The sequence below is a fragment of the Taurulus bubalis genome (assembly GCF_910589615.1).
Source record: "Taurulus bubalis genome assembly, chromosome: 14".
Classification (NCBI taxonomy): domain Eukaryota; kingdom Metazoa; phylum Chordata; class Actinopteri; order Perciformes; family Cottidae; genus Taurulus; species Taurulus bubalis.
In genome coordinates, this window is record NC_136602.1 from 9,514,754 (window position 1) to 9,539,685 (window position 24,932).

At 40.3% G+C, this 24,932-nt stretch overlaps 1 protein-coding gene across 1 annotated transcript; it reads right to left on the bottom strand.

Moving 5' to 3' along the window:
* Nucleotides 1-7,687: 7,687 nt before the first annotated feature.
* pgbd5 (piggyBac transposable element derived 5) lies at nucleotides 7,688-24,336 on the bottom strand (the record flags this gene model as incomplete). The annotated part of the gene is made up of 7 exons (XM_079229784.1): nucleotides 7,688-7,883; nucleotides 8,365-8,470; nucleotides 9,715-9,912; nucleotides 12,544-12,718; nucleotides 14,545-14,679; nucleotides 18,597-19,027; nucleotides 23,943-24,336. 7 exons carry the CDS (start codon nucleotides 24,334-24,336, stop codon nucleotides 7,688-7,690), a joined length of 1,635 nt encoding a protein of 544 aa, XP_079085910.1.
* Nucleotides 24,337-24,932: the final 596 nt, after the last annotated feature.

Genomic DNA, 24,932 nt, shown 5'->3' on the forward strand with positions numbered 1-24,932 from the left:
TCTCTGAAAGGTTCTTGAGCTCTGCAGATGGGATAACATGCCACTATTTTTGCCAAACCACCTCCTCCTGGAGGTTGCTGTTTACGTAAGTTACATCCCTGGTTTTAGGAGGTCTGTCTGTTATGGAGCTTGTCATCAATAAGGCGCAACAATAATACAATTATACAGTCTCACTTTGCTGCTTGGACCAATTGTAATCCGTTTACCCTCTGGTATGATCGATGAGCTGCTGGTCAGAGGGAGTTTACATAATGTGTCGGAGACAATTATGATTTGCTGCCCTCTACTGCATTATTCTCACATTACATTATTGCTGCTATGTAACACACAGTAACACATTAGTATAGACAAGCCCATCAATGTGGTTCAAGTATACATCCATCAATTACAACATTATTGCCTTCACTAATGACTTTGACTCTCACATTTCCCTAACATCATATTAACTTCACAGTTTTAAACAAACCTTTTTTATGTAAACTAAAGAACTATGGTGAAAGCATTACAAGAAACCCTCCAAGAACTCCAAGTGAATAAACTTTGAGTGAACAAGTAAAATGTATCTTCAAGGTGCAGTGAGCTCCTGCAACACATTTCATCCTCGTCAAAAAAGCAAGAGAGAAAGTAAGTATTGCAACCTATGTTTACTGTTTATTGTTTTTTTTCTTCCTGTTTTTTCTTCTTTTATGCAGCTGTTTTTTTAATGATTGGTGATTTTATGCCAAGTGTGTTTATTTATGTATGCATTTTGTTCCTGATGATCAAGTTACTGTATTATTTCCCTTCATAACACTGTTATAGTGTAAGCCCAGTCACAAACCTGTTCATGAAACTGCTCGTGACTGTCGGACATGTGTGGGGTTGGCTACTGATGGCTAATCACGGCAGTCTTAGTGTGGCCTGATATCCATTATCTGCATAATCTGTGTTATTCACAATACCTTAGAACTGCATCTTCAATGTGTTTTATTCTGTTTCAGCATTCTTTTTCATTTGTTACATTGTACTTTATTTCATTCTTATTTGTATTCTTATAGATTATGTTACACTTGTTTATTCTTTATGTTTTTTTTTTCTACAGCTCTTTTTTCTTCTTCTGTCTCTTCACTTTGTACTGTGTGTCCAATCAATACTTAACAACTGCAATGTTGTTTTCATAGAGAAACAGACATTTCTAATTTCTTACCTGTGGAGTATGGTGTGTCTTATTGTCGCTGCTCTTTCTTTACAATTTTCTTTACATGTTTCTCCATGCAACACAAGCCCAACATATGATATACTTTTCTAAACCACAATACATCTCTGGGCAGGCACATTTATAAGATACTGTGTGTACAAAATGGTGGCAAATATACAGAGCTTTAAGTAGAGGTGAGACAGAACATGATCCTTGGGTGCCGATAACCTCTCACTGTCACATACACCTGCGTATTAAAGCAGACACACCACTCTTCTTTTTTTCCTCCTTTTTTTTGTACCTAAACTGTTAAGGTTTACATATAACTTTAAAACATATTGTCAGCCACATGTAGCCCGGTTTTAGCCTCGACAACTCTTCAAACCAAAATAAAAATACTCACAGAGAAAGTAAAGTGTATTCACACACTTCATAACAACATCAGTCCTTGGCAGGAGGAGCTGAGATTGACAGCAGGTGACAGAGGAAGCCAGTCCTTTATAATTTAGTTCACAGGTCAAATAAGGTGAAAAATGGCATGAAGACCAAGCCCTGTTTAGCAACACATACTTAGTTCAGCAGGTTGGCCTTCAGCGTTAAATTACAGGTTTGGATTCCTTAAAGTGCTGAAAGCAAAATCTCAGCACAATCAGAAGTTTGGGAATTTTCTTTTTTTACAAGGCAACCATGCAGTAGAGCAGCGTGCCAGGTTTAACAACAAACAATCTTTAAAAAACAGAGGCCTCAGCACATAACAATACAAACACATGTAAAACATATGTGACTTGTTCGTAGCAGCATGAGCACAGTTTTGCATCTTGTATTAAGTGGATAATTTAGTCAAATAAGGGGAAGTGAAAAATTATCAGTAAGAAAAGGGGGATTCATTTATTTTTTTGCTGAAGAAAGTGTATAAGTAACTTCTTTTGGGAGAGCATGTGAATTACTGTTATGTTTTTCCGACCCAATATTTATACGTTACTTCAGCTTTTATTGAGACATTAATTATATACTAAATAAATGGATCAGTGAGTCATAAAAGTTAGTTTTTTGCCATACACAGAGAACAATACTGGAATATTATTTTGAGATTTTTTTTAAGGAAAACATAATGTTCAGCCCATTGTCACACCCCAATAATGTTCATACAGTCTCCAACTATGAACCGGAAAACACGTTTCTTTGAGTGTCTTTGCTGAATTGAAAGCTTATTTGAAAATATTATGTATTGCACAGAAACATATTTGAAGAAAGAAAACGATGCACATTTAACATTAAATCTGTGAATCCTGGAAATTCCTGGTGAATTATAAGATGCTCCAAGTTTGTAGCGAGTTTTAATGAAGACACATCTACATAACAACCTTGTTCAACTCATCACCACACACATTTTTAGAAAGTCTGGTCCAGCGTACACCATTTATTTTACACATATTATTCCACCCAACGTTACATGCACATACACACATCCTTCTGGCGCTTCTGTGAAACTAGATAACACTTTAGCCCACAGTACTCAACATCCTGCGGCCACCGTCACAAACCAGAATCATGTGAAGTGAAATAGTCCGACCACTTGAACGGTTAAAGTTTGCTTTGGGTGCCTTGTCACATTAATATTTCTGACATTTTAATCCGGAAAAATGTGAAACGACCTTGGTGTCCATTGTTTGGTTGCTGAGCTCCCAACAAGAACAACAACACATCTAACTCTACTATTACTTTTACAGTGGTTTGATAGCACCTGATACGGTTATAGAAGTCCATTCAGTCTATGTATGTTATTTCAATAAGTGAATATATTGTACAGCAGTTAGTTATGAAGCCCTGAGGTCAGCCATTTGAATTATTTTATCACATCCACAGATAGTGACTCAGATTATTTAATATCTTTACTGATAACTGTCTCACTCTCCGGATACAAACACAGACAGACTGTACAGAGATGGCAAACATACAGCACAGCACAAATATCTGCATTGCGTGACCACAAAACAAACAGTAAATTTATTTCATGGCATCTATTTGCAAGTTTTTGACAGGTGATTTAGGGATAATCTCTTGACTGACAAAACTGGACGAAAGACAAATATTCATGGCGGCTGAGCAGCACTTTGCTCCTTCCTATCTGTCTTTGTTTACTCCCATTTGCCCATCTGACATACACAAATGAGCAAAGATGTTAGACTACTCTGCTCTTTGTAAAAGAAGACAAGGTAGAAAAGGGGGAGAAAAACACCATCAAAATAATTATATTGGTGGTTCTGATTTGTTTTAAGGCTATATTTGGAAATGGCATGCTCTGACTTTAGTGGACCTCAGCTCTTTCCTCCAAGATACAAACTAGGTCCACCATTATCATGTTTTATGGAACATTATTAAAATTACCCAATTCATAAAGATGTTTTATTTGGACAATTGTGTTTTTGAGATGTGTTAAAATGTTATATTAAAGGATGTAGTTTAACTCCAGTGGCACCAATTATGTGAAATATTACTTGAGTTGAGACATTACAGCAACAAGGGCATAGGGCTGCATAAAACATTTTCATCCACGGAAGTAAAAGATGTATTTCTCTAGTTTCTATTATTCACACAATGCAGGACAGGATCTTTTACCATATTATTTTTTTTAAATCTAAACTGTTCTAATCATTCATATCAACTCTATTTCACGACATCAACACTGAACCTCTGCAATGAGGGCAAAAAGTTACGGAAAAGGCACTATAGAAATATCTGATTCATGGCTGATCAATAGAGCCGGCTGGACAGAATAATCACTTCAGGTATCAAACTGAGAGTTCAAAATGAAGCCATGTTTGATCTATATGCTCTAAAACGCAACCCTCTCCTGAACTAAATGAAAAAAAAAAAATTACGGGGGAGGATCCTCGGCCCTTCTCTTCTGATAGATGGTAAAAAGGAGACGACGGGAAGCCGCTCAGCTCTCAGTCAGCAGTTGGGGTGCTAACAATTTTATAATATGGGCAGAAAAACTTGAAAATACGACTCATTTTCTCCCTCTCACATATAATTTGTTACCAAGCAACCATGGCCTTGCACTGTCCCTAGTGCATCATTTCTTCTTAGTTTTGCTCTGAGCTGAGTGATATAAGCTGTAGATAAAACCTCAGTGAAGTCCCACACATCCGTGGCGATCTCAAGGTGTTAGTGTGACAAATATGTGCTTCACCATTTTGTGACGCAGTCGGAAGGTTATTTTGTTTTAAACAGCTGGATTTCATCATTTTCAACATGCCGCGTCTATTTCTGCTTCAGTGATGATTGCATCCATGCCCCTTACTCGGACCACGACACGCAGGTACACACACACGTGCATCAGGGCCAATTCTGCGGTGAAGGAGAATAAATCGGCTCTCATGCCGTTTATAAGATGGATTTCTTTTTCCCCGTATGAGTGTTAAATGTTGATGTAAACTGGTGGAATCAAATGGAAGCAACCCAACACCATTTTAAAATGTAGAGTATCCTGTCCAGTAGGGTGCCGTCTCACCTTGCTGCTACACTCCAGAAAGTGTCAGTACACTATGAGATCAGCAATGTTTTTTTTTTTTTACAAGGGTGTTTCGCCATGTCTGTGCTATGATTGGCTGTTTGGTTTATTTTGCTCACAGGAGAAGTTTGCCTTCAGGGTTGTCCGCCAGAAAGGCGGACAAAAGGCGGACAAAAGCTAGCTAATAGCCAGCTGCTAAATAAGTCAAATGTAACAACGTCATCCATCTTCATATGCAGTCTACGTTCTTGTCACATGTTTATAAAGAACATTGCTATCACCGGATCATTCGGCAATCACAGCACAGTCGGGCATGACTGGACAAAACACTCTTGGGAAAATAAATAACGCATACTGTATATATCTCAAATGGCTACAGCTTACGGCCTAATTAATTTCACACCAAATGTGTGTGTAATTAGTCAATATTCAACGTTAAAATCACTAGTTGACAACTACATGACATGACAGGGTGTTAACATTGCTACTTTGAAGTGAACATGAATTAAACACATTTCGACACGAGCCACAATGACAACAACAATGCTTTGGATTAGTGAAAAAGTAAAAAAATCACAATCTTGAGTCTCAGTGACAGAGTGATTATGGACACACACTTAGTGCAGTAATTTGTAGACAAAATATACACATACATACTGTACCTTGTACTCTAAATCTACAGTGGAAATATTTTCTGTTTTGGTTATAGTCATTACTTTTCCATCTTATTTCATTGGCATTTTTTTTAATACAATCCATTTAATGTATCTACCTATATTTACAGAACTTATTAATTTATTCCCATATTTTCCCGAGAACAGTGTCATTGTGTTAAAAACTAAAATGATTATCTAGTAAACAGTTGCTAACTTAACAACTCTCCTCAAAGTGCAAGACTGTGATGAGAGAAAGTGCATGAGTCCTGCCGGCGGATCCCTCCACACCTCTAAAGACCACCGCCATCTGACTGTAATATGTATTCACACATCGCACCATGCTGATTGAGCAAGCACACATCAACACCTTTCACTTAAATAACGATTCCAGCGTGACACTAACATGTTGACTGCATACCATGTGAAGCAAAGCAAAGTGGACTCAGTGAATCCTTGTTAAAGCTACAGACAGCAGTGCGGTCGGAAGACAGAAGGTGCATTTTAATCAGATGAACGCTCGCCTCTTCACTCACACTTCTGTTGGCTCGGCGAGAGGTGGCAGTTCTGAATCTGTTACTTGGCAAGACATTTCCCATTTCATACGAGATGGCGTTATGTGATTTTTCTTAAAAACATGTATTATAGACAGTATATCCACAGGGATTATTTCTTGCAAAACTTCTCAATAATAGAAACAATCCAGTTATAAAATCATGTGTCACTTTCTGGACTTCCTGATGAGATTTGGGCCCCAAAGCCTTGTCTACATTACGATGTGTTGCAACATTTGGTTTTCTGGAACATGTTATAAGCCACCAGTGAGTACGTTTTTTTTTACTTCCTGTGCCAAATCTTGCCAAGCAATATGTTTTCAATCCCCTGCCATCTTGCCCAAAAGATTGCTTAACATTCAATCAAGGAGACATTGAACTTGTTGTGCCCTGCGAAGCACAGTTAAATACAGGAGTAGTTAACTGCAGAGTATAGTTATAGATAATTGTGAGAATAGACAAATTAGATGAGTTTATCCACCTTTGAAAGTGTTGGTACAAAAGTAGGTTGCAGATTTAAGGGCATTTATTGTTTGATTTATTTTGTTAAAGCCCCATGAAACATATTTTCTCAATCCACTTTTCATTATGCAAGATGTGAACTGACATTTTCTGCCAAAGTTGGAACATTTTCCCATGAGAAAATAATGTTTTTTTAAGCTCTTTTTAAGCTCTTTTCACTATTTTGAAATACTTGAATTAAGATTAAACAATTGTGTGGTTGTTACTTCATGTTGTCATTCAAAGAGTTTTAAATATTTTGTTTAAGTCTTAATAATAAAGAAAACCTAAAAAGCTTGAATTATTACTTTTCTAATCATGACTATTTACCGTTTAAAAAAACCAAGCTTATTGAAGTGGGAGGCTGTGAGTTGGTGGCACACTGCTGTGTGTGGCTTTACGTCCCCTGACAGTCTTCCTCTAGTGAATACAGTATGCAGCAACACGACACATCTGGGTCACAATAGCCATACAGTTACGTCCCCAGGCTCAACATTGCACACACAAATGGCAGTTCCACTCGCTAAATACATACACACATACACACACGCACACGCGCACACACACACACACACACACACACATTTTCAAAACCCCCCTGGAGCAAGAATCCTTTTCACACCAAACAAGAGAACATCACAATCCAGATTCTTTATGCATGCAGCGTGTGAACGCACCTGGTCGTCCTGGTTTACTAAGCGTTTGTTACAGGCTCACAGGTGTTTTTGCAGCGTGTAAATATCAAGCTACATGTAGCCTTTTAGCCTGACGAGTACAAGTTTAAACACACACACGGGAGATTCAGGCCGATGTCAATACCTCCACTCTTTGATAAGAGTTAAAACTTGAAGCTGACATCATTTAACGGTGAAATTCGTCCCGGTGTCCCTGTTCCCGCCTGCATGTCTGCTTGTGAAATAGCTCCTGCTGACGAATCCTTAGCACATCTATGTGGTTGGAAGTTGCAGCTGAGGCATGTGAACTGTCCCATGGCTCATGATTCTGTATTGTGAGTGCAGTCGTGTGTTCATGAATATTTACAGTACCATGGAAAACAACTAGAGGAAGAGAAACACAGGCTTGGCACTGCTTCAGTATAATCACATAGACACAGAATGCAGTGTCTGTACAACCGTAAATAAGTGTACATTTGTGGGGAATTGTGTGTGTGTGTGTGTGTGTGTGTGTGTGTGTGTGTGTAAGTGTGTGTGTGTGTGTGTCATGTTTTGCAATCTGGCTGTCCTCCTCCTCCTCCTCCTCCTCCTCCTCCTCCTCCTCCTCCTCCTCACTGTGTGGGGGAGCAGTCGTCTAAATCCAGCAGCTCTTTGACCAGTCTTTCTCCAAACTGCGCTCGGCTGTATCGCTTGACTGTGTAGGCGTCAGACATCTTGTAGAGGATGTACGCGTTGTTCATGGCGATGCTGATGCTCAACCAGAACACCTGCTGCCAGGTCTTGTTGGGCTTATGGAAGATAAAGTACCTGTGGGAGGAAAATAGAGACTTACTCCAGGGTTTATACACAAAGATGTTCTGTCAAACGAATTATTATGAGTGTGACTTTGGACCCTATTTTTCCACGTTTTGTGTCGAAATGACTAATGGAGACAACACTTTTTGAAATTGGTCCAGTATTGAGGGAGAGTGCTGCCACCGGCTGCCTCGAAACAAGCGGCGATGTAATCGCTGAGGGGAATTCCAAATGTTTTCCGTTACCTTTTTGCTCTAATCCAGTCTGTTTACTACTACGTCTAACCAAATCTCAGAGAAGTGTCGTTTTGAAATCTCATGAGCACTGACTTGTTGCCGAAGAACTTGTCTTTGAGAACGGAAAGCGTCACTTAATGTTATCTTAAAGATTTTCAACGTCATGGCTGAATATTTAGCTGACAATGAGGAGAAAGCAGGTTAAAGATCACACAGTAACTTTATCGTCTTGAGCCAACTTGCTATGTTGTACATACTTGCTGTACTTGTCGTCATATTTGCAGATGTAGCTGAGGTGCGCCGCAAAGGCCTCAACAGCCAAGGGACATGGGATCTCCCCACTTTTCCTCTTAATGATGATACCTGCCACAAACACACATCCCAGAACAATGAGAGCGAGAGACATACAGCAGAGATCCCACTGAAGAGACAGATTTCCTCCAGATTATGTGGTCACCCAGCCAACAACCACACAAGGGAGAGGAAAAGGAGCGCTCCTTTCCATGAGGGAGGCGGCCCAGGTGCGCCTCGTTATCTTTTATAATTTAGCAGGCCTCTTCATTCTTTGCCAACTGCAGGGCTGCTTTGCTAATTAGTCTTTTTCAAAGCAAACACTTAGACTTGTCACAGCTGGAGATGCACAGGTAATAACATTAGCGACTTTTTCCGTTGCATTTAATTAACAGTGAGGTGACGGTGAGCCAGCATGCACAATATCCTGAAACAGATACATGTTAATGGTAATGCAGCCATTATTAATGTTAGCGGTTAAATGTGTGTAACTAAAAACTGGTGGGTTGGATGCTTCACTTTCTGGACTGTTGTTGGTCTTAACCAATTAAAAAACATCTCAGCTGTTCTGGGAACTTTCAGCATCTCCATAACTGTCTGGCAAAATCAATTGCGAAATAGATTTGGGCAAGATATGCATGATGCAGTTGCAGAATTATGCTTCATTTAATAACTGCAACACCTAGTTAAAATAGCCGTGAACTAAATCCAGACTGTTATCATATAAAACGCTTGCGTCAACATTGAGTTGATCAAATAACAATCCCTAATCATGATAGTTTTACTTTTTAGAGTGAAAAACACTTGCAACCAAACACACACGAGCACACATAGAGGAAAGAAAATCAATATGGGATAACAACTCTTGAACTGATCTGGTACTTTGCTTCCACATTCTTCCTTCAAAGAGCTCACACACACTCAACTGAGTTTAAACCGAACAAAACTGTTTCAAGGAGAGTGGATTACATTTTGAGAGAAGGGGAATATCATGATCCTGCCGCCTCCTTGAAATGGATTATAATGGATTAGAAGCTCTCATTGATTTTTCCTGACACAAATGCTTAACGAGGTGCCAATTTCACCTCATGGTAACATCCAGAAACGACCGTCAAGCAAATCTTATTTTCTATTAAAAATTGTCAGATAAAAAAAAAAAATCATGGCACATTTGTGGTTGCCTACAATTACAAACACATGCATTATGTGCAGCATTGCATATTATGTGCACCGTCTCCGGTACTAAAATACTTCAAACATTTATGGTTCAACAAGACAAATCTACTTTGAGTTCTGGGCGCCTCGGCAGCGTTTACCTTGTTTTGTTGGGGAGTAACCGTTGGTGAGGAACCTGAAGTGGCCCTTGTTGTACCAGCTGATCAGAGACATGCTGCCCTTCATCATCACTCGTGATTGGCCGCGCTGCGCCGGCGTAGAGCTGCAGACCAGCATGTTTTGTGGTAAGCCTGTACAGTCGCTCTTCCTGGTGCTCAGCAGACCACAACAGTAGATATCTGGAGACGGCATACATACAAAGACATCGTGGCATTTGTATGAATACCTCTGAAACTGAAAGCCATTCTACGAGTATTTACACTGATGTGAGGAAATATGCTGGCACTTCTTTACAAGAGATAAAATCCCAGTTGAAGGGTAAATGATTCGTAGATTATTTAGTTGTCGACAAGCAGACAATTAATTGGTCATAATTTTGATGATCTGTTCATTACTCAGTCATTTATTTCGCAAACTATTAAAAGGAGTCCCTGGTTTCAGCTTCTCAAATATGAATAGTTGCAGATTTGGATTGTCCTCTACGATATTAAAGAAAATGTTTTTGCGTTTTGCACTAATATATCAACTTTGATTTTGGGAAATTTCTTTATTTCTTTATTTGTTTTACTGTTTCAGTAATAGCCAACTGATTAATAAAAAAAAATTATATAAGGGTAATTATTATTTGCAGTCCTACAAACATGAATGATATTACGTTTTTTTTATCTTGAGCAGAAATGATTAGTTGATCGACAGAGAAATATTTGATAATTATTTTATGAGTGAATACATTTTTAATAAATGTAATCAAATTCATGTTTTAAGCAATAATGGCCCAAATCTCCAGCATCTGATCAACTCATACTCACATGTGAGTATGAGTTGATCTTCTTACATATATATATATTTATATATATATATTTTTTTTTTGTTGGGAGTGTTGGCTGAACAAAACAAGGAACTTGATGACATCGCTTTGGGCTTCAGGAGATTGTGATGGCTATTTGTTTCACTGTGTTCTAATATTTCATAGGGAAAACTATTATTTGAATAACGTATCGATAGTTGCAGTCCTAGTCCCTGCAGTAATTCATAAGAGTTTGATGTGCTTTTCATGCCTTCTGCCAAAATTCACCGAATAAAATACTGTAGAACGTTTATCTCTCTCACAGCTTCCCACTTCTTCTCTTCTCCTTCTCGTGCTATTTTTGTCTTTCCACCGTTTATATTTCTTTATTTCTTACATGGATGAGCAGCGGCAAAACTATTATGTGGCTGAGTGCTGCTGATTTGTTAATGTTCTCAATTTGGAGAATGATTTCTATCTGTGTAATACGTGTGTGTGTGTGTGTGTGTGTGTGTGTGTGTGTGTGTGTGTGTGTGTGTGTCTGTCTCTCTGTCTGTGTCTGCGTGCGTGTCCACACAGTAAGTGCTGCAGAGGTAATTAACTCGGCTAATTATTCCAGTATGATGAATTTGAAAGAAAGATGTTAGGCAATGCCTCAGAACTGAGTTTTTCTTCGTCTGAATGCCTCGTGGTAGCTTCGTCCAATTAGGGTGACAGCATTATATCGCATCTATATATCTAGATTTGTTTTTCCTTTACTTTGTGTATTGCCGCTCGGCCCGATTGAGTTTAAAATTGCTTTTCGGCTATTGTTTAGTGAAAGAGCATTTGTGGTGATGATATCATCAAAAAAGCTGGATCTGTTTTGCTGAATATTCTTTCGCTGTACTCTTGTATTCCTACCTGATTTGCTCAATTCTGGCCTTTTATGGAATGAGGACATTGCCCCACATTTGATATTATTATGAAAGAATATAACAGGTCACTGAAGATAATTCAGATGTGACTCCACAACCGGATTATATGCTTTCATAATTAAGTATGCCTTTGGTAAAATGAGCATGAAAATCAGAGCTCTGTGAAAATCAGCTTCAAAGATGGAATATCAGCATAAAATATCATAAATTCCAAAACTATTTCCTGCTGAGCAACTTCTGATTAATGATCACATAAGATAATAATGAGAATATGGGTTATTTTTGTAGGCTATAACAGAAACAGTAAAGCAATACAAACGGTCTGGATTCAAGTCTCCTCACTGTCATGTGTAGCAGTAAATGGCGTTTCTTTCAAGTCGCCACTTTCCCCATTGATCTTTTGAGCTGTGACCAGGCTGAACACTCCCCGCTGAATCTTCCATGATTTATTGTGCAAGTCAAAAGGCAATTAAGTCTATCGCAGAGCATCATGAGGCTGTTATGGTCGATACTGGTTGAACACCAGAAAAAGGCCATCCATCTTAACAAGCCACTTAGCGTAATATTTAGTTGTCAAGATGTAGAAGAAGACATGTAGGCAAAATACAAAAGTATACAATGCAAGCTTTGTCTTGAAGACATTAGTATCTCCTTTTAGAAACATTTAAGTTCTTAGCTGACAAAAAAGGGCAAGAGACGATTACAGGAACAATCCACCAGCCTACGTTTTCATTGACACATGACATGATTCTGCTTTTACAAGTTCCCCATTTGGCTGAAGGTGTTTCCCTCGGGGTGTAAGGACACATGAAGATACTGAGTCATTCAAGCTGAAACTCTAGTGCTATGAAGTCTCATTTCATCAGACTGTCTTCCTCTCTGTGCTGTTTGGCCAGAAGACGCTATCGTCACGGCTAAAAACAAATCAGGAAATAAAAAATGCAAAGAGATGAGGAGGGAGACCACAATCTGCACAGCATCGCAGGGAAAACGGAGAGCGATGACAGAGGAGAAGCAGATGGAAAAAGAAAAGGTGTTTTATCTCGGCAGCATGACGGAGACAGACCAACAGATTCAACATTAGCTGGTACAACTTGTTTGTGTACCTTGTTTGCTGAATTCTGTGAAGAGGCTGAGGCTCGTTATGGACGGCCCGGTGAAGATGATGGTGTTCTTGCCAGAGATGTTCTGGCAGAGCTGCTTGGCCACGAGGCTGTGGAGCTGAGGCTTGTTCTTCAAGGTGGCCAGACCATCTGTGCCCTCCTTCAGATGGACTGAGATCTGCAGAAAGAGAAAGGACATGTAGATGAAATAGATAGTTAATAAGTAATTATATTTCAGTTCGAAGTACCATTTTCCTCTGTGTAAAAGAATTCTGCCGCTACTATATAAGTCCTTGCACACTTGTATTTGAAGAAGTAACGATTTAGTTTTTCGTAAAGTCTTAAAATGTGTCCCGAGGTGACACTAGAGAACAGGCCATGGAGAAGCTCAAATCAATACTGAACTCATGAGTGTGTTTAATAGGTTTCATAGTAATATGGCAATAACATGTATGGGAAATATGCCATTTTAAAATATACAAAAATGTTTATTTAAGGCATCAACTATCAACTGCAACATAGGTTGTGTTTGTACCGAGACCTTGGGCAAGACACTTAACCCCAAAATTGCTCCCGCAGCTGTGTGTGAATGTTAGTTAGTCCTGATGGGCACTTGGCTCCTCCCATCAGTGTATGAAAAGTGCTGTATCATGTGCCATGTGATCTGTAAATGTCATGGTAATCTGCGGAATAATACATTTTGATAAATTAGGCCCTATATTTATATATAACTTTTTGAAAATGTCCCAAAATGTTTTAGGAGCGACCACTGAGGCTGTGAGTATGAATATTTCATGACAATCTGGCCAGTTGCTGTTGAGATGCATCGCTCTGGATCAAGGCAGACTGAGCTGCTTCTGAGCTCAACACACAGAAGAGCTCGGCTTCCACAGTGAGCCATTATCAAATACACAAAAACAGAAATGTACACCCACAAACAGCCAAGTGTCCTTCTTGCACTTACGCTCCTGCTGTTGTTCACAAGCTGAACGGCATTAGCCTGATTAGCCGGCGTCTACGTCAGACCTTTAGCTATTACACTAAGTGGTCAGTACGTACCGCTGTGTGTGTGTCCTTGTTTGTGTATCCCTGTGTGGTGCGCTGGCTAATGGAATCTCATTGATTCACTCCATTAACTTGTTTTATTTCAGATTTTTTCTCTTCTCCCTCGACACAATTCACTTAAAGAGAGAAGATCTGAGACGGTGGACTGGTAAAGAATGAGTGACTGCCAAGCGGCCACAGTCGGTGTCGGAATGCTAATGCATATTTGTTAAACGGGTTGGCTAATGGGGCGTGGCTTCATAAATGACGGAGAGGCTTCTTGCGCACGACTCGTTTCACACAGGAGATTTACGTTTACAAGAAAAAATTGTGTGGGACTATACAGGACATTGTAACCACTTTGAATGTTTTCTCCTCTATCTTCTGTAACAGTATGTGTTGGTCATGTCTGTCAGTCCTCCTGCAGGGCCTGGCCTCAGTTAGTTAAATAGTGTTACGTAAGGAGTGGAAGGTTGCAGTGAGAGAACGGCTGTTAGTGAGCAGCAGCCCTGCCTGCCTGAGATCAGAGCCAGCAGTAAATTCAAATCTAAAACTACCTCAAAAGAAAAATCTGACAGCCAAAATTTTGCCCAGAAGGTATTTATTATTTCAAGATGAGTTTGATTAGTTTTTTTAATTTAAAGCCCAACATTTTGTATTAAGTAATTGGTTTAATGCAATATGATGCAACATTGCCGAGCTGAGAATGAGATTTATAACTTGGTGAAGATCAAAGTCTCTGATGTTTTTTTAGAGCTTTTTTCGATTTCAGCAAGACTGAAGACTTTTCTTGTATTTTTGATGGTATAAATTAGATTTCTGCCATGAAGTTTAAAAGCAGCAAATTAAAATACCCTCAACGCAAACACACAGACGTGCACTATTTTCTCTCTCATCTCTTCACGATATCTTGCTTCTATTCAGATTTCTAATTGCTTATTAAGTATTGTTTGCTGTTACCTGACAGATGAATCCGGTGGAGGTACACTGTCGTACCCAGAGGCTGAACTTCCTCTTCTTCCTCTTCCTCAGCTCTCTTTCCGTACAGGTGGTGATGAACACCGGATCCTCGTCTATCAAGGGCTCATGAAGAACCTGGAAACACACAGGCAATGCAACTGTACATGTGAGTTGGTCTCGATGGATATTTATATAACAGTGTCACAAGAAAAGTACGCAATGTGTTCCTGGAATAATGGCTGGCCTTAACAAATGGGGAAAAAAAGTATTTGAGTGAGGCATAAGAATGAGGTCTGTATGATGTAACATCACAGCTCAGGGTTGGCGAGAGAAGCCAGCCAATTGAAGATCCTCACAAGCCTGCGATGCTGCAGAGAGAACAAACACACTGTCCTCGGGCAGAAACCCACTCCAACTGTGCAGAGCTGTCCTAAAAAAGATTTATTTTGCATTTTGATGTTATCCCCTTCAATATTTGTGTGTCTACATCTTTCCATAACCACTATAAAACTACATAAACAAATTAAAGGCAGTACTTTCATGGTCTGTGCTTGAGTATTTTAGCTTCAGACAAAACCTCATGAAAAAATAAATGAAATAAAAAATGAAATAGACATGAAAACTCAAAGAAGTTATCAACGATTCTGCTGTCTGCTGCATGGTGCAATTTGATCAAAATTAAAATATGATGGAAAATAAATATATAAAACTAAAACAGATATATAAAACTATTTTCATGCTTCTTCTTTCTTTTTAAAACAAGCTGAATAAAGCTGAAACAATTAGTCAATTAACCGATTAATTGATGGTCAGAAAATTAATCTGCGGCCATTTTGGTAATCAATTAATCTTAATTCAAGCAAAATAATAATAAAAAATATTGTTTGTTCCAATTTCTCAAATGCAAAAAGCAGAATTTCTTTGTTTCTTATGATAGTACACTGAATATAATTATGTTTTATTCCCAAAAAAGTAAAATCAGCCACTTGGTGTTGTAGTCATCAGTCAAACTGCTGAAAAATAATTGAAGTAAGTAGGTTGAACTGTGTCATCTGCCTCTTGTTTTTTTTAATATTTCCCTGGTCTAATCGCTGTCTCTACTAGTTAGCATCAGAATCAGATACTGAGGATGAATTTCGTAATGAGGATTAAATAAAGTATTAAAAACTGACACACATTCACATATCCATCCACACACACACACACACACACACACACACACACACACACACACACACACACACACACACACACACACACACACACACACACACACACACACATACATACATACATTAAAAGTCTGGGAGCGAACAGAACATTTATGCACAAAACCAAATATTATCTAACCCTTCCTTGGACGATTACACAAGCCTGGTGCATTTATCTATTCATATTTTCCAGAGATGCTTTCATCCACACATAACAAATATTTGCATTTCAAATGCGTCTGGGCTCTCCCTTCCTCCGGTGTCTTCCCCGCCACGTCCTCCCGCTCCATCATGATTTGACTAAAGCTGAAGGGAACGCAGAGATGTGGTTACGTAATTTTCATTGTGTTGCTTTTGTCCGAGTTGCGTGGGTCTTTGTGTAGCTTCATGCTGCTCACTGATGTTATTGAAGGTAGGCGTGTCTCTCTGCTCCAAACCCTGATTCTTTCAACAGGCACGTATTCGGGTGATTTTCACCCGACGTTAGTGATAGAGGGTCAAATAAATTCGGGTGAATATTATCATTGCAGGGACACTTTTCCTTCACCGGACAAGGCTCACATGTCCCAGGAACGGGTGGACGAAATAACAAGTTCATAGCTCCATTATTTCTAGTTTTAATCACGATTCCCGCATTTTTCACCCAAGAGACTTTTTTAGGGTCCATGATACATGTTTTTTGTTTTATGAGAAGTTCTATAGATTAAAATAAAAGAAGTGTACTTCAATTTGCCTTGTATTATTGTATTTTAATATATTTTGATGAGAAGTATTCTTTATCAGGTGAATTATATTGGGTAAAATATACCCGACGTTAGTGATGGTGTTACTATTTGTAACGTTAGTGTTCTAGGCTTAAGTAATCAAATAATTTGAACAGGTTCACTGATCCTGTATTGTACTAAGAAAGGAGAAAAATCAATCTATCCACTCATTCGCTGTCTTGCAGTGGATGCCCTGTTAGGATTGCGACAAATGCTCTTTAAGAGTTTACATGTGCAAATCAATACAAAACCGTGTCAACACATCATCCACATCCATACTCAGTCTGGCACAACTGCCACACACACACACACACACACACACACACACACACACACACACACACACACACACACACACACACACACACACACACACACACTTATGTTGCCCTCAATTAAAAATATACTGAATTGATTTGTTGTTATATGTTTTGATCTGCAGAAATTAATCAGACACTATTTTCAAAGAATACCCAAACCCTCTTGTTACAGCCTCTTAAATGTGAAAATCTGCTGCTTTTCTTCTATAATATCAAACTTAATAATGTTGGGTTTTGGACTGTTGCTACTAAACATGTTTTTCTTCTATTTTCTGACATTTCATGGCCCGAATGATTAATTGATTCATCAAATAAACAACAGATTAATTAAAACTCAAACCAGCTCAACTTCTTTCCTACCATCTGTGTCAGTCATTCATTGTGGCTAGATTACTTTTCCATTATCTGTGAAAGAAACAGTTTTTAGTCTGCGCCACTCTCACTATCTGGACCCACTCGCGGCCCCTGGCACAGAACACCAACAGATAAAACAAACTGGCCCAGATACCTAGATGCCTAGATGCACTGTGAACATCGCACACAGATGCTGTCTGATAGACGGTCTGCCCTCATCGTCTCAGTTTAGACGGTTTTAGAGCAAAGTGGAAAGAGAGCACTAATGTCGAACCCTTCATTTCTTCACAATGAAATAAACTCATCATTTACACTTAAGCTTTTTGGACCGTATAATGCTGAATGCAATGTGGATGTGATATGAGGAGGGGGGTTGCCGTTAGGAGCCCGTATCCTCAAAAGCATCACAGCACTGACATCATCTTTCACAATGAAGATGATGCTATAAGCACTTATACTGCATAAAACAATCTACTCCACTACTTCCCAGAAATGTATTAATTTGTCAGTGTCTGCAGAGGTGGCATCAGATCCCACAGGAATATGATTCTCTTCATGGCTATAACCAGAATCTGAATAGTTAATTTGTTATGATTATGGAAGCATGTGAAGCTGAATGAGAAACGTCCTGAAATGAAGTGGAAGCAACCTTATGCTCTGACTTTTATGGCGACCATTTTCATGAGTAAGTGGTAAATAAAAATGTAATAACGTGGGACACTCAGGAGCAAATTACATGCTATGCTCTCCTTTCCCTCTGCGAATTGCCACAACACTCTATTACTCTACTTTTGCTATTAATCACACTCATTATAAGCCTGTTTTTCATCAGGAAATAAACAAGGTTGAGTGCAGAGCACTTTGTATTGTTTTCTTACAGGAATCAAGTTGAACAAAAGCACAACACTGATATATAAATGCTAATTAGATTGAACAGATACTACTTTGATCAGGTTGTTTAGTCCCTGCTCCTTCAGAATCTGTATATCTCAAGAAGAAAGTAAAGCAGGAGTTGACTAAACTCCAGCCCACCCGAAATAGAGTTGCAAGGCAGGCGCTCCACTGCCCCAGTTGCATAAATGTGGCTCTAATACATACAGTGTCACTGAAAACAAGTTGAAATGAGGCCTCTGGACAGATAGTCTGCTAAAAATGACTGCATTTCCCAAATACTTGCTGTGAAGATGGTGTTCAAACTGCGACTCCCTGCAAAGATATTTGAATGGTTTGCTCTACCTCAAGAGCATGTTTTCTTTACATTCTTATTTTACAAGCTTAAAGGGGAACTCCTTAGCTTCTGTATTAAAAGTACATACTATATTGTATCTCAGATTGAAACCTACGGTGATAACCAGAAAACAATGATGTATGAATAGGATGCTTTCCGAGTGCACATACTGTACCTGCGTCTGTGAAGGTCTGAAGGTGCAGCTGAATGACTGCTGCAGCGAGTCCAGGAAGGGCTGGATCTTGTACAGGCCCTGGTTGCTTCCCTGTGACGGCCGGAAAGCCACGATGTGGAAGTACTTGAGGATCTTTTCGAAGCGCGCCTGGCTCATCTTCAAGGCGATGCTCCGGTTGCTGAAGAAGCCCGAGCTCCAGATGCTGAGCACGGACTCACAGCGCTGCACGCTGGTGGAGGTGACGAAGCCCAGGAAGGCCTTCATCTCCTGGGTCGTGACGGGGCGCCAGCCTTCGTCCGAGCCAAAGCGTTCCTGGAACTTCTTGGCATACATGTTGGTCTGGGTGACCATGTTTTGGATGCAATTGTCAGGGACGAAGAGCTGGAAGAAGTCCATGGCTGTGGCGGTGGCCGGCATCTTCTGAGCGGGGCCTGAATCAGGACAGGAAGGGAGAAAAAAACCCATTTATGATAGAGGAAGATAGACAGATTGACAGATAGAGAATCCCATGTGGGCTAACTCAAAGTCACAACTCTCACTTAATCACAGTTTTTCAACTTTGGCACCGTGCCAACAAATTGACTGACTGAATAAAAGGTTCTCTTTTGACACTGTGAGACATGATACAATTAGATTTTGTTAAGCTGTCACTGTCAAGGCTGTGTGGGATGGATGCATACAAACAAACTGTTTCTTGTTTTCATAAACTACACTGTCATAGTAGTCTTGCATTGTATTAAATCGTCAGAAGAACATATACAGTCCCATGAAATCACTGAGCTGTTTCATGAATCAGAAACAGAAGCCTTTGGTGTAAATGTCACAGGCCCAGGGCAGCTGTTGGATCATTTACACAACATGACAGCCACCACACGGGGATCCCTGTCACAGCGGGGCGTTTCTACACTTGCCGAAGGTTTCAGTGTCTCATTGCTTTAGTGTTATAGCAGCCATTGAGTCAAAGTCTTGTTCTGATCTGATAGTCGGGTCAAGAGGGAGCCATGAATGAAAAGCGTGTGAAGTCACAATGTCAGTGAAGCATCAACTGATGAGCGATGGGGTTGTTTAAACTGCAACGTTTGCCTTCTTTTTAAAACCAAATAATCGATGCTACTAAACCTGTTGCAAACGTAACATAGCACACTCTAAACTAAAGTAATAGACAAACTGTTCAAATGGTTTGCTTTAAGGACAAACAGTTAAAATTGTTATCTTTAAGTAAAGGGTAAACAGCTTAAGATAATGAATACACATTTAATTAAGATTAAAGTAAAAAACAGGAAATCTGAATAGTGACTAGTATAAAGAACGTCAAACGTATCCAATAAAGCTATTTCCCCTCTTTCATCTATTATAATCCACTAGTTAACCTCCCATTTAAAAGCTCTCTGTCTGAAAGCTTTTTAGGTGTTGCATTTAAGCCACACAATCAATACACAGAATGCAGTGACTGGCTTCATGTGTTTGCTCTAATAAATTAGAGATTTTCTCTAAGGTTGTTGGATCCGTGAGAGGGAATTTGGATGTTACGAAGAACAACTTCAGGCTGAATTAAACAACACAATCTCATTACCTCTGAACAGAGTAGAACAAGGTTTTTCCTCTCTCTCTCTCTCTCTGTCTCTCTTGCCTCTCCAGTCCTGAGTGGTTGCAACCACAATAATAAAGGACTTTTCTTTCAGTCTTTTAATGCTGAGTTAAAGATAACATGCACAAGGTTTAAACCTAAATGGCACATCATGTGGAGGAGGATGACAAGAGGAAAAAAAGACCAGCAGGCCCACAGAGCTGGTGCTTGCGGCCAAGACAGCAGAAGTAGCCGCCAGGCTTGAAATCCACTCATTTACATTCCATTAGATTTGAAAACTGAATATAAAATCCAGTACGACTTCCTCAGAGCGAGCCATTCATCCATAAAAACATTTGACATTCAGATGTAAGGTCCAACGAGACAAAATGACTCACATCAGCTCATCTCAAGAGAAAGCCAAAAATACAACCTGAGTCAGAACTCATCCTTTTTATGGATAATGGGATTGTTTTAATCTATTTCCTCCATAGATCTTCTTTATACATCCCTGCCAGCCGATCTACAATCTAGCCTACACAACTAGATCAAACATTTACATAATTCTTTCTTCAGACTACTAATATTAGCTAATGTTTCTCAACAAGGGAAGCATTGAAATATCAATTTCCCACCTTGCATAAGCACAAAACTCCACCATGCTGCACCTACGGAGAGGAGTATAATCCCTCTTGATTATCTGGAGTATTCCTGTTGGCGAGGGACAAGCATCTGCCTGGCAAAGCTTTTATAGCCATGGATTTAAGAATGAGAGATTACTGTGTAGTTGAGTTGGATAAACCCTTCAAATAGACAAAACATGCTTTACGCTCTGTTTTTAGCAAAAATTACAGAAAGAGAACATGAGTTTGAGAACAATTTCTGATTATTTTTAGAAATATGCTGAAATAGACACACAATATTAATAGGAATATGTGTAATACCAACACACAGTATATTAGTGGAGGGCAAATCCCATATAAAATGGCCTGTGTTCTACTGAGCTTTATTACATCAGAAACATCTTCATGTCTTCACATGTGTGAAACAAAGACTTTGACAACTAATTTTGTTAGTTTTGGGTTATGAATCATTTATTTTGACAACCAAATTGCATTAAATAGTCACACAAGGAATCAAATATGTCATATCTGTCTAATCTGACAAAACCCTTAAATATTTTGGTGTACAGATGATTAAAATAATTCAAATGGCTATTTAATTTAAGTAAAAGTTAAATGGTTATCTCACTATAGCCTTAATCATATTTTTTCCAGTATTACCCAGTACAGTGCATGTATGTCAGCGATATGTGAATTTTGTTATAAATAATAAAAGCATGAACATATTTGTCTCCTGTATTTTTTACTTTTTGCAGTATTAGTTATTATTACTATTACATTACAATCCCACTGTAAATCCATAGCCCACGTGGAAACAAGTTATATCTGGTTTGTATATTTATAGTTTATTCTACTTAATTTTGTATTTTTGTCTTTGCATGATTATGTCCCATATTCAATTCAATGTATCTTTTGTTTTAGGTTTCTTCTTTTTGTGTGTGTGTGTGTGTTAAAGTGGCAGACATGCATCTCTGCTTGTCGAACAGTAAATGTGCCGTACAGTAGCCTTCTATGTGTACCGGAATAAATTAAAATTTCCCTGTGAGTCTGTGTAAATCTATGGTTTTTCCAAATGGCTGAATGGTGAAACACGACTCTCAGAAAAACAGCATCAGGCAGATAAACTGACATATGGACAGAACCAGTAATCTATTGGACATGCCCAGCAAAGTCAATGAATAAATAACTCCTAATTCCCTTCAACATCACGATAAAATGGTTACATAATCTGATATGTGGCTATATGGATAATCCTCAACTTGTTCATGTGCCTGAACCTCTCCGGCTGCAGGGTCTCTCACTGACATAAAACATCGCCTGTAAACCTGACCTTGGCTCAACCACATTGTCATGCAAGCAAAACAACTCTTCAAAACCAAGAAGGAGTTGCCACTGTAACTTTAAACAAACACAATCCAGCCTTTGAGTTTGTTTGAGGTTGACTCGATGCTTTATGGCGGTGGCTGATGATTTATGTACGGGGTGCACAGTCTCCAAAGAGGCGAGCTGTCATATCAGCAGTGTGTCTGTGTCACCACCATCACAGCTAGACAGTAAGACAGACAGAGACAGAGAGAGAAATGGACAGGGTGACAGACGGGAAGGTGAGAAAAAGACAGCCAGGCAGTTGGGCAGATAGTGAGACAGAGAAATACCGACATCATAAGAATATGACGTTTCCAACATGGTCTGATTTAGTGCCTTAAGCAGCGTCTCATCCCATGCCATTAAAATGGGTGGAGTAAATGCATCTAGATACTCTGATGCTCAGGATGCTGTCAGTCTGCGCTGTTCAGGCCGATAAAATCAGCTACGCTCTCGGCCACTTGAGGTCTGAAGTGTGATTATGCTCCATGGCAGTCCTGCTTCCATCCAGTCAGGCAGCTCTTAATCATCTCAACTCTGATGCAAGATGGCGGAGCCACACCCACACTGGCCCTGCTTGTGCAAACAGACAGTAAACGTATCGCTATAAACCAGACCAGACTGTACAACGCAGACAGCCACACCTGCTGACTCCCAAGCGTAGGTCAACAGAGCAAAGAAAACATCAAATAGAGCAGGAAGGAGCAGGATGTACAGAACATCCAGCAACCTCAAAGAACCTCTTATGTTTTCCCATCTCAGCTCAATTTGGTTTGCATTATTTTGGATGAGTGAAACAGGCAGCACCACCACCACCACCCTTCAAATCTGGAACATGGGCAGAAGAAAAAAGCTGTTTCGTATTTTGTTTGTTGTGCTGCTCAGTAATCCAACAGGCCAATGCCACCACCTTCACTGTAGGTGCTTTCTGTATGTGGATGCTCCTATGTGTGTTTCTATGTTATTTGTGAGCAGCTTGGTCCAGATCTAAAACAGCCATATGCTGGTTCACCTCACAGGGTGCCACAGTGCATCATGTCACAGTGAACACAGAATGGCATTTCTACCCCTCGCTGTTGCCTCAGCTGAGGCCGAAGAGATGGAAGACAGCCTAACAGTGAGAACCCAAACCCTGCTGCTTGATGCATGCAGTACTTAGTGATAGATAAATGGATAAAAAAATAAAAAAGACAAACAGACTAAAAGCTTGGTATATGTTGGTTAGCAGCAGGTTTTGGATGCAATAATCACAAAGATAGAATGAAACAAAGAAAGACAGAGCAGTGGGGGTGTACAGTGCAGTCACGACACACACACACACACACACACACACACACACACACACACACACACACACACACACACACACACACACACACACACACTAAATCACAATAGTGTGTATGTATTCTACATACAGTACACTCTGCTTAATGTAATGTGTGTGTGTAGAACCAGGAGAGACATCATGTTGATTCTCTAAATTGAACAGCGTGTCTTCCTGCCCTGCCCTGAAACATGAACACACAGGACAGCGTGTGTGCAACAGCTCCAAGCGGTGAGGTATCAAAGGCCAAACATTTGCTATTAAACTGAACAGCAATTAATGATGCAGTGGCACGCTTCTCTCTGTCACTCACTCCCTAGTATGCACACACACACACACAGACACACACACACACACACACACACACACACACACACACACACACACACACACACACACACACACACACACACTTGTCCCCCCCTTTGCACACTTGACCTTATTCGTGTTGCATCGCGCCTCACCATAAGTCTCTTTGAACGGCGGCACCGTGACGTCCTGCAGGGTCTCCGTCCAGCCCTCCTCCTCTGCCTGGCTGCGGGACAGCGCGCCCGGAGGACCGGCTCCGCTGCTCCCGCTGCCACCACCTCCCAATGCCCCGCGGTGTCCGCTGCCCTCCTTATCGCACCGCTTTTGGTGCTGCTGCTGCTGCTGCTGCTGCTGCTGCGGCTGCTGCTGCTCCTCGCCCGCCTCGGCTGTGTAGTTGTCGGAGTCGGAGTCTCCGGAGGTGGTGTAGAAGGGATTGTCACTGCTGTCATCCCCGGACTCGCCGAACACGTCGTCGGATATCTGCAGGCTCTCGTACCGGGAGCGGGCCGCTTCCAGGAGAGACAGCGCCTTCCGCCCGCACTCCGCCATCTCTCTCCGTAGTGATGCTCTTCTCTCTTTCTTCCTCCCTCTTTCTCACCCTTCCACTACGGCTCCAGTGGCGTGCGAGTGGTCACGATCTTGCAGGAGCAGGGACGTGCTTGCCCTTAGTGTGGCCGCTACACTTTCCCCTGTCTTAGGTATGAATGATGACCCTGCAGCGCCTGCCCTCCAGGCTCGGATGCGGGGCCAGGCGGTCCCGCAGCGTGAGGATCCGGGGGAGACCTGTCCGCTTCAAGGGTACTGGAATATGTCCGCCCCCTCGCTCTGCCTACAGCGCTGCAAAATTATCGATAGCTGTGGCTCAGCATCCGGGTTGAGAGACCAGTGATGTCTCCACAAAGAGAGAAAATAGAGATAGTGGCTGTCTGTGCATCACCTGACACCACAGCCCTGCCCTGCCGTCCAATAAGATGCATTTTCTCATCCAATCTCAGAGAGGAGCGGCTGATGGGAGCTGCTGGAGCGCAAATGTGGAACAAGTATGATGATTAATGGTAATAGAATAAAATAAGAACATGTTAGACACAGGGGAGGATAATATGACTGGATAGAAGTGGTGAAAATGTATTCCCCTAAAAAAACAA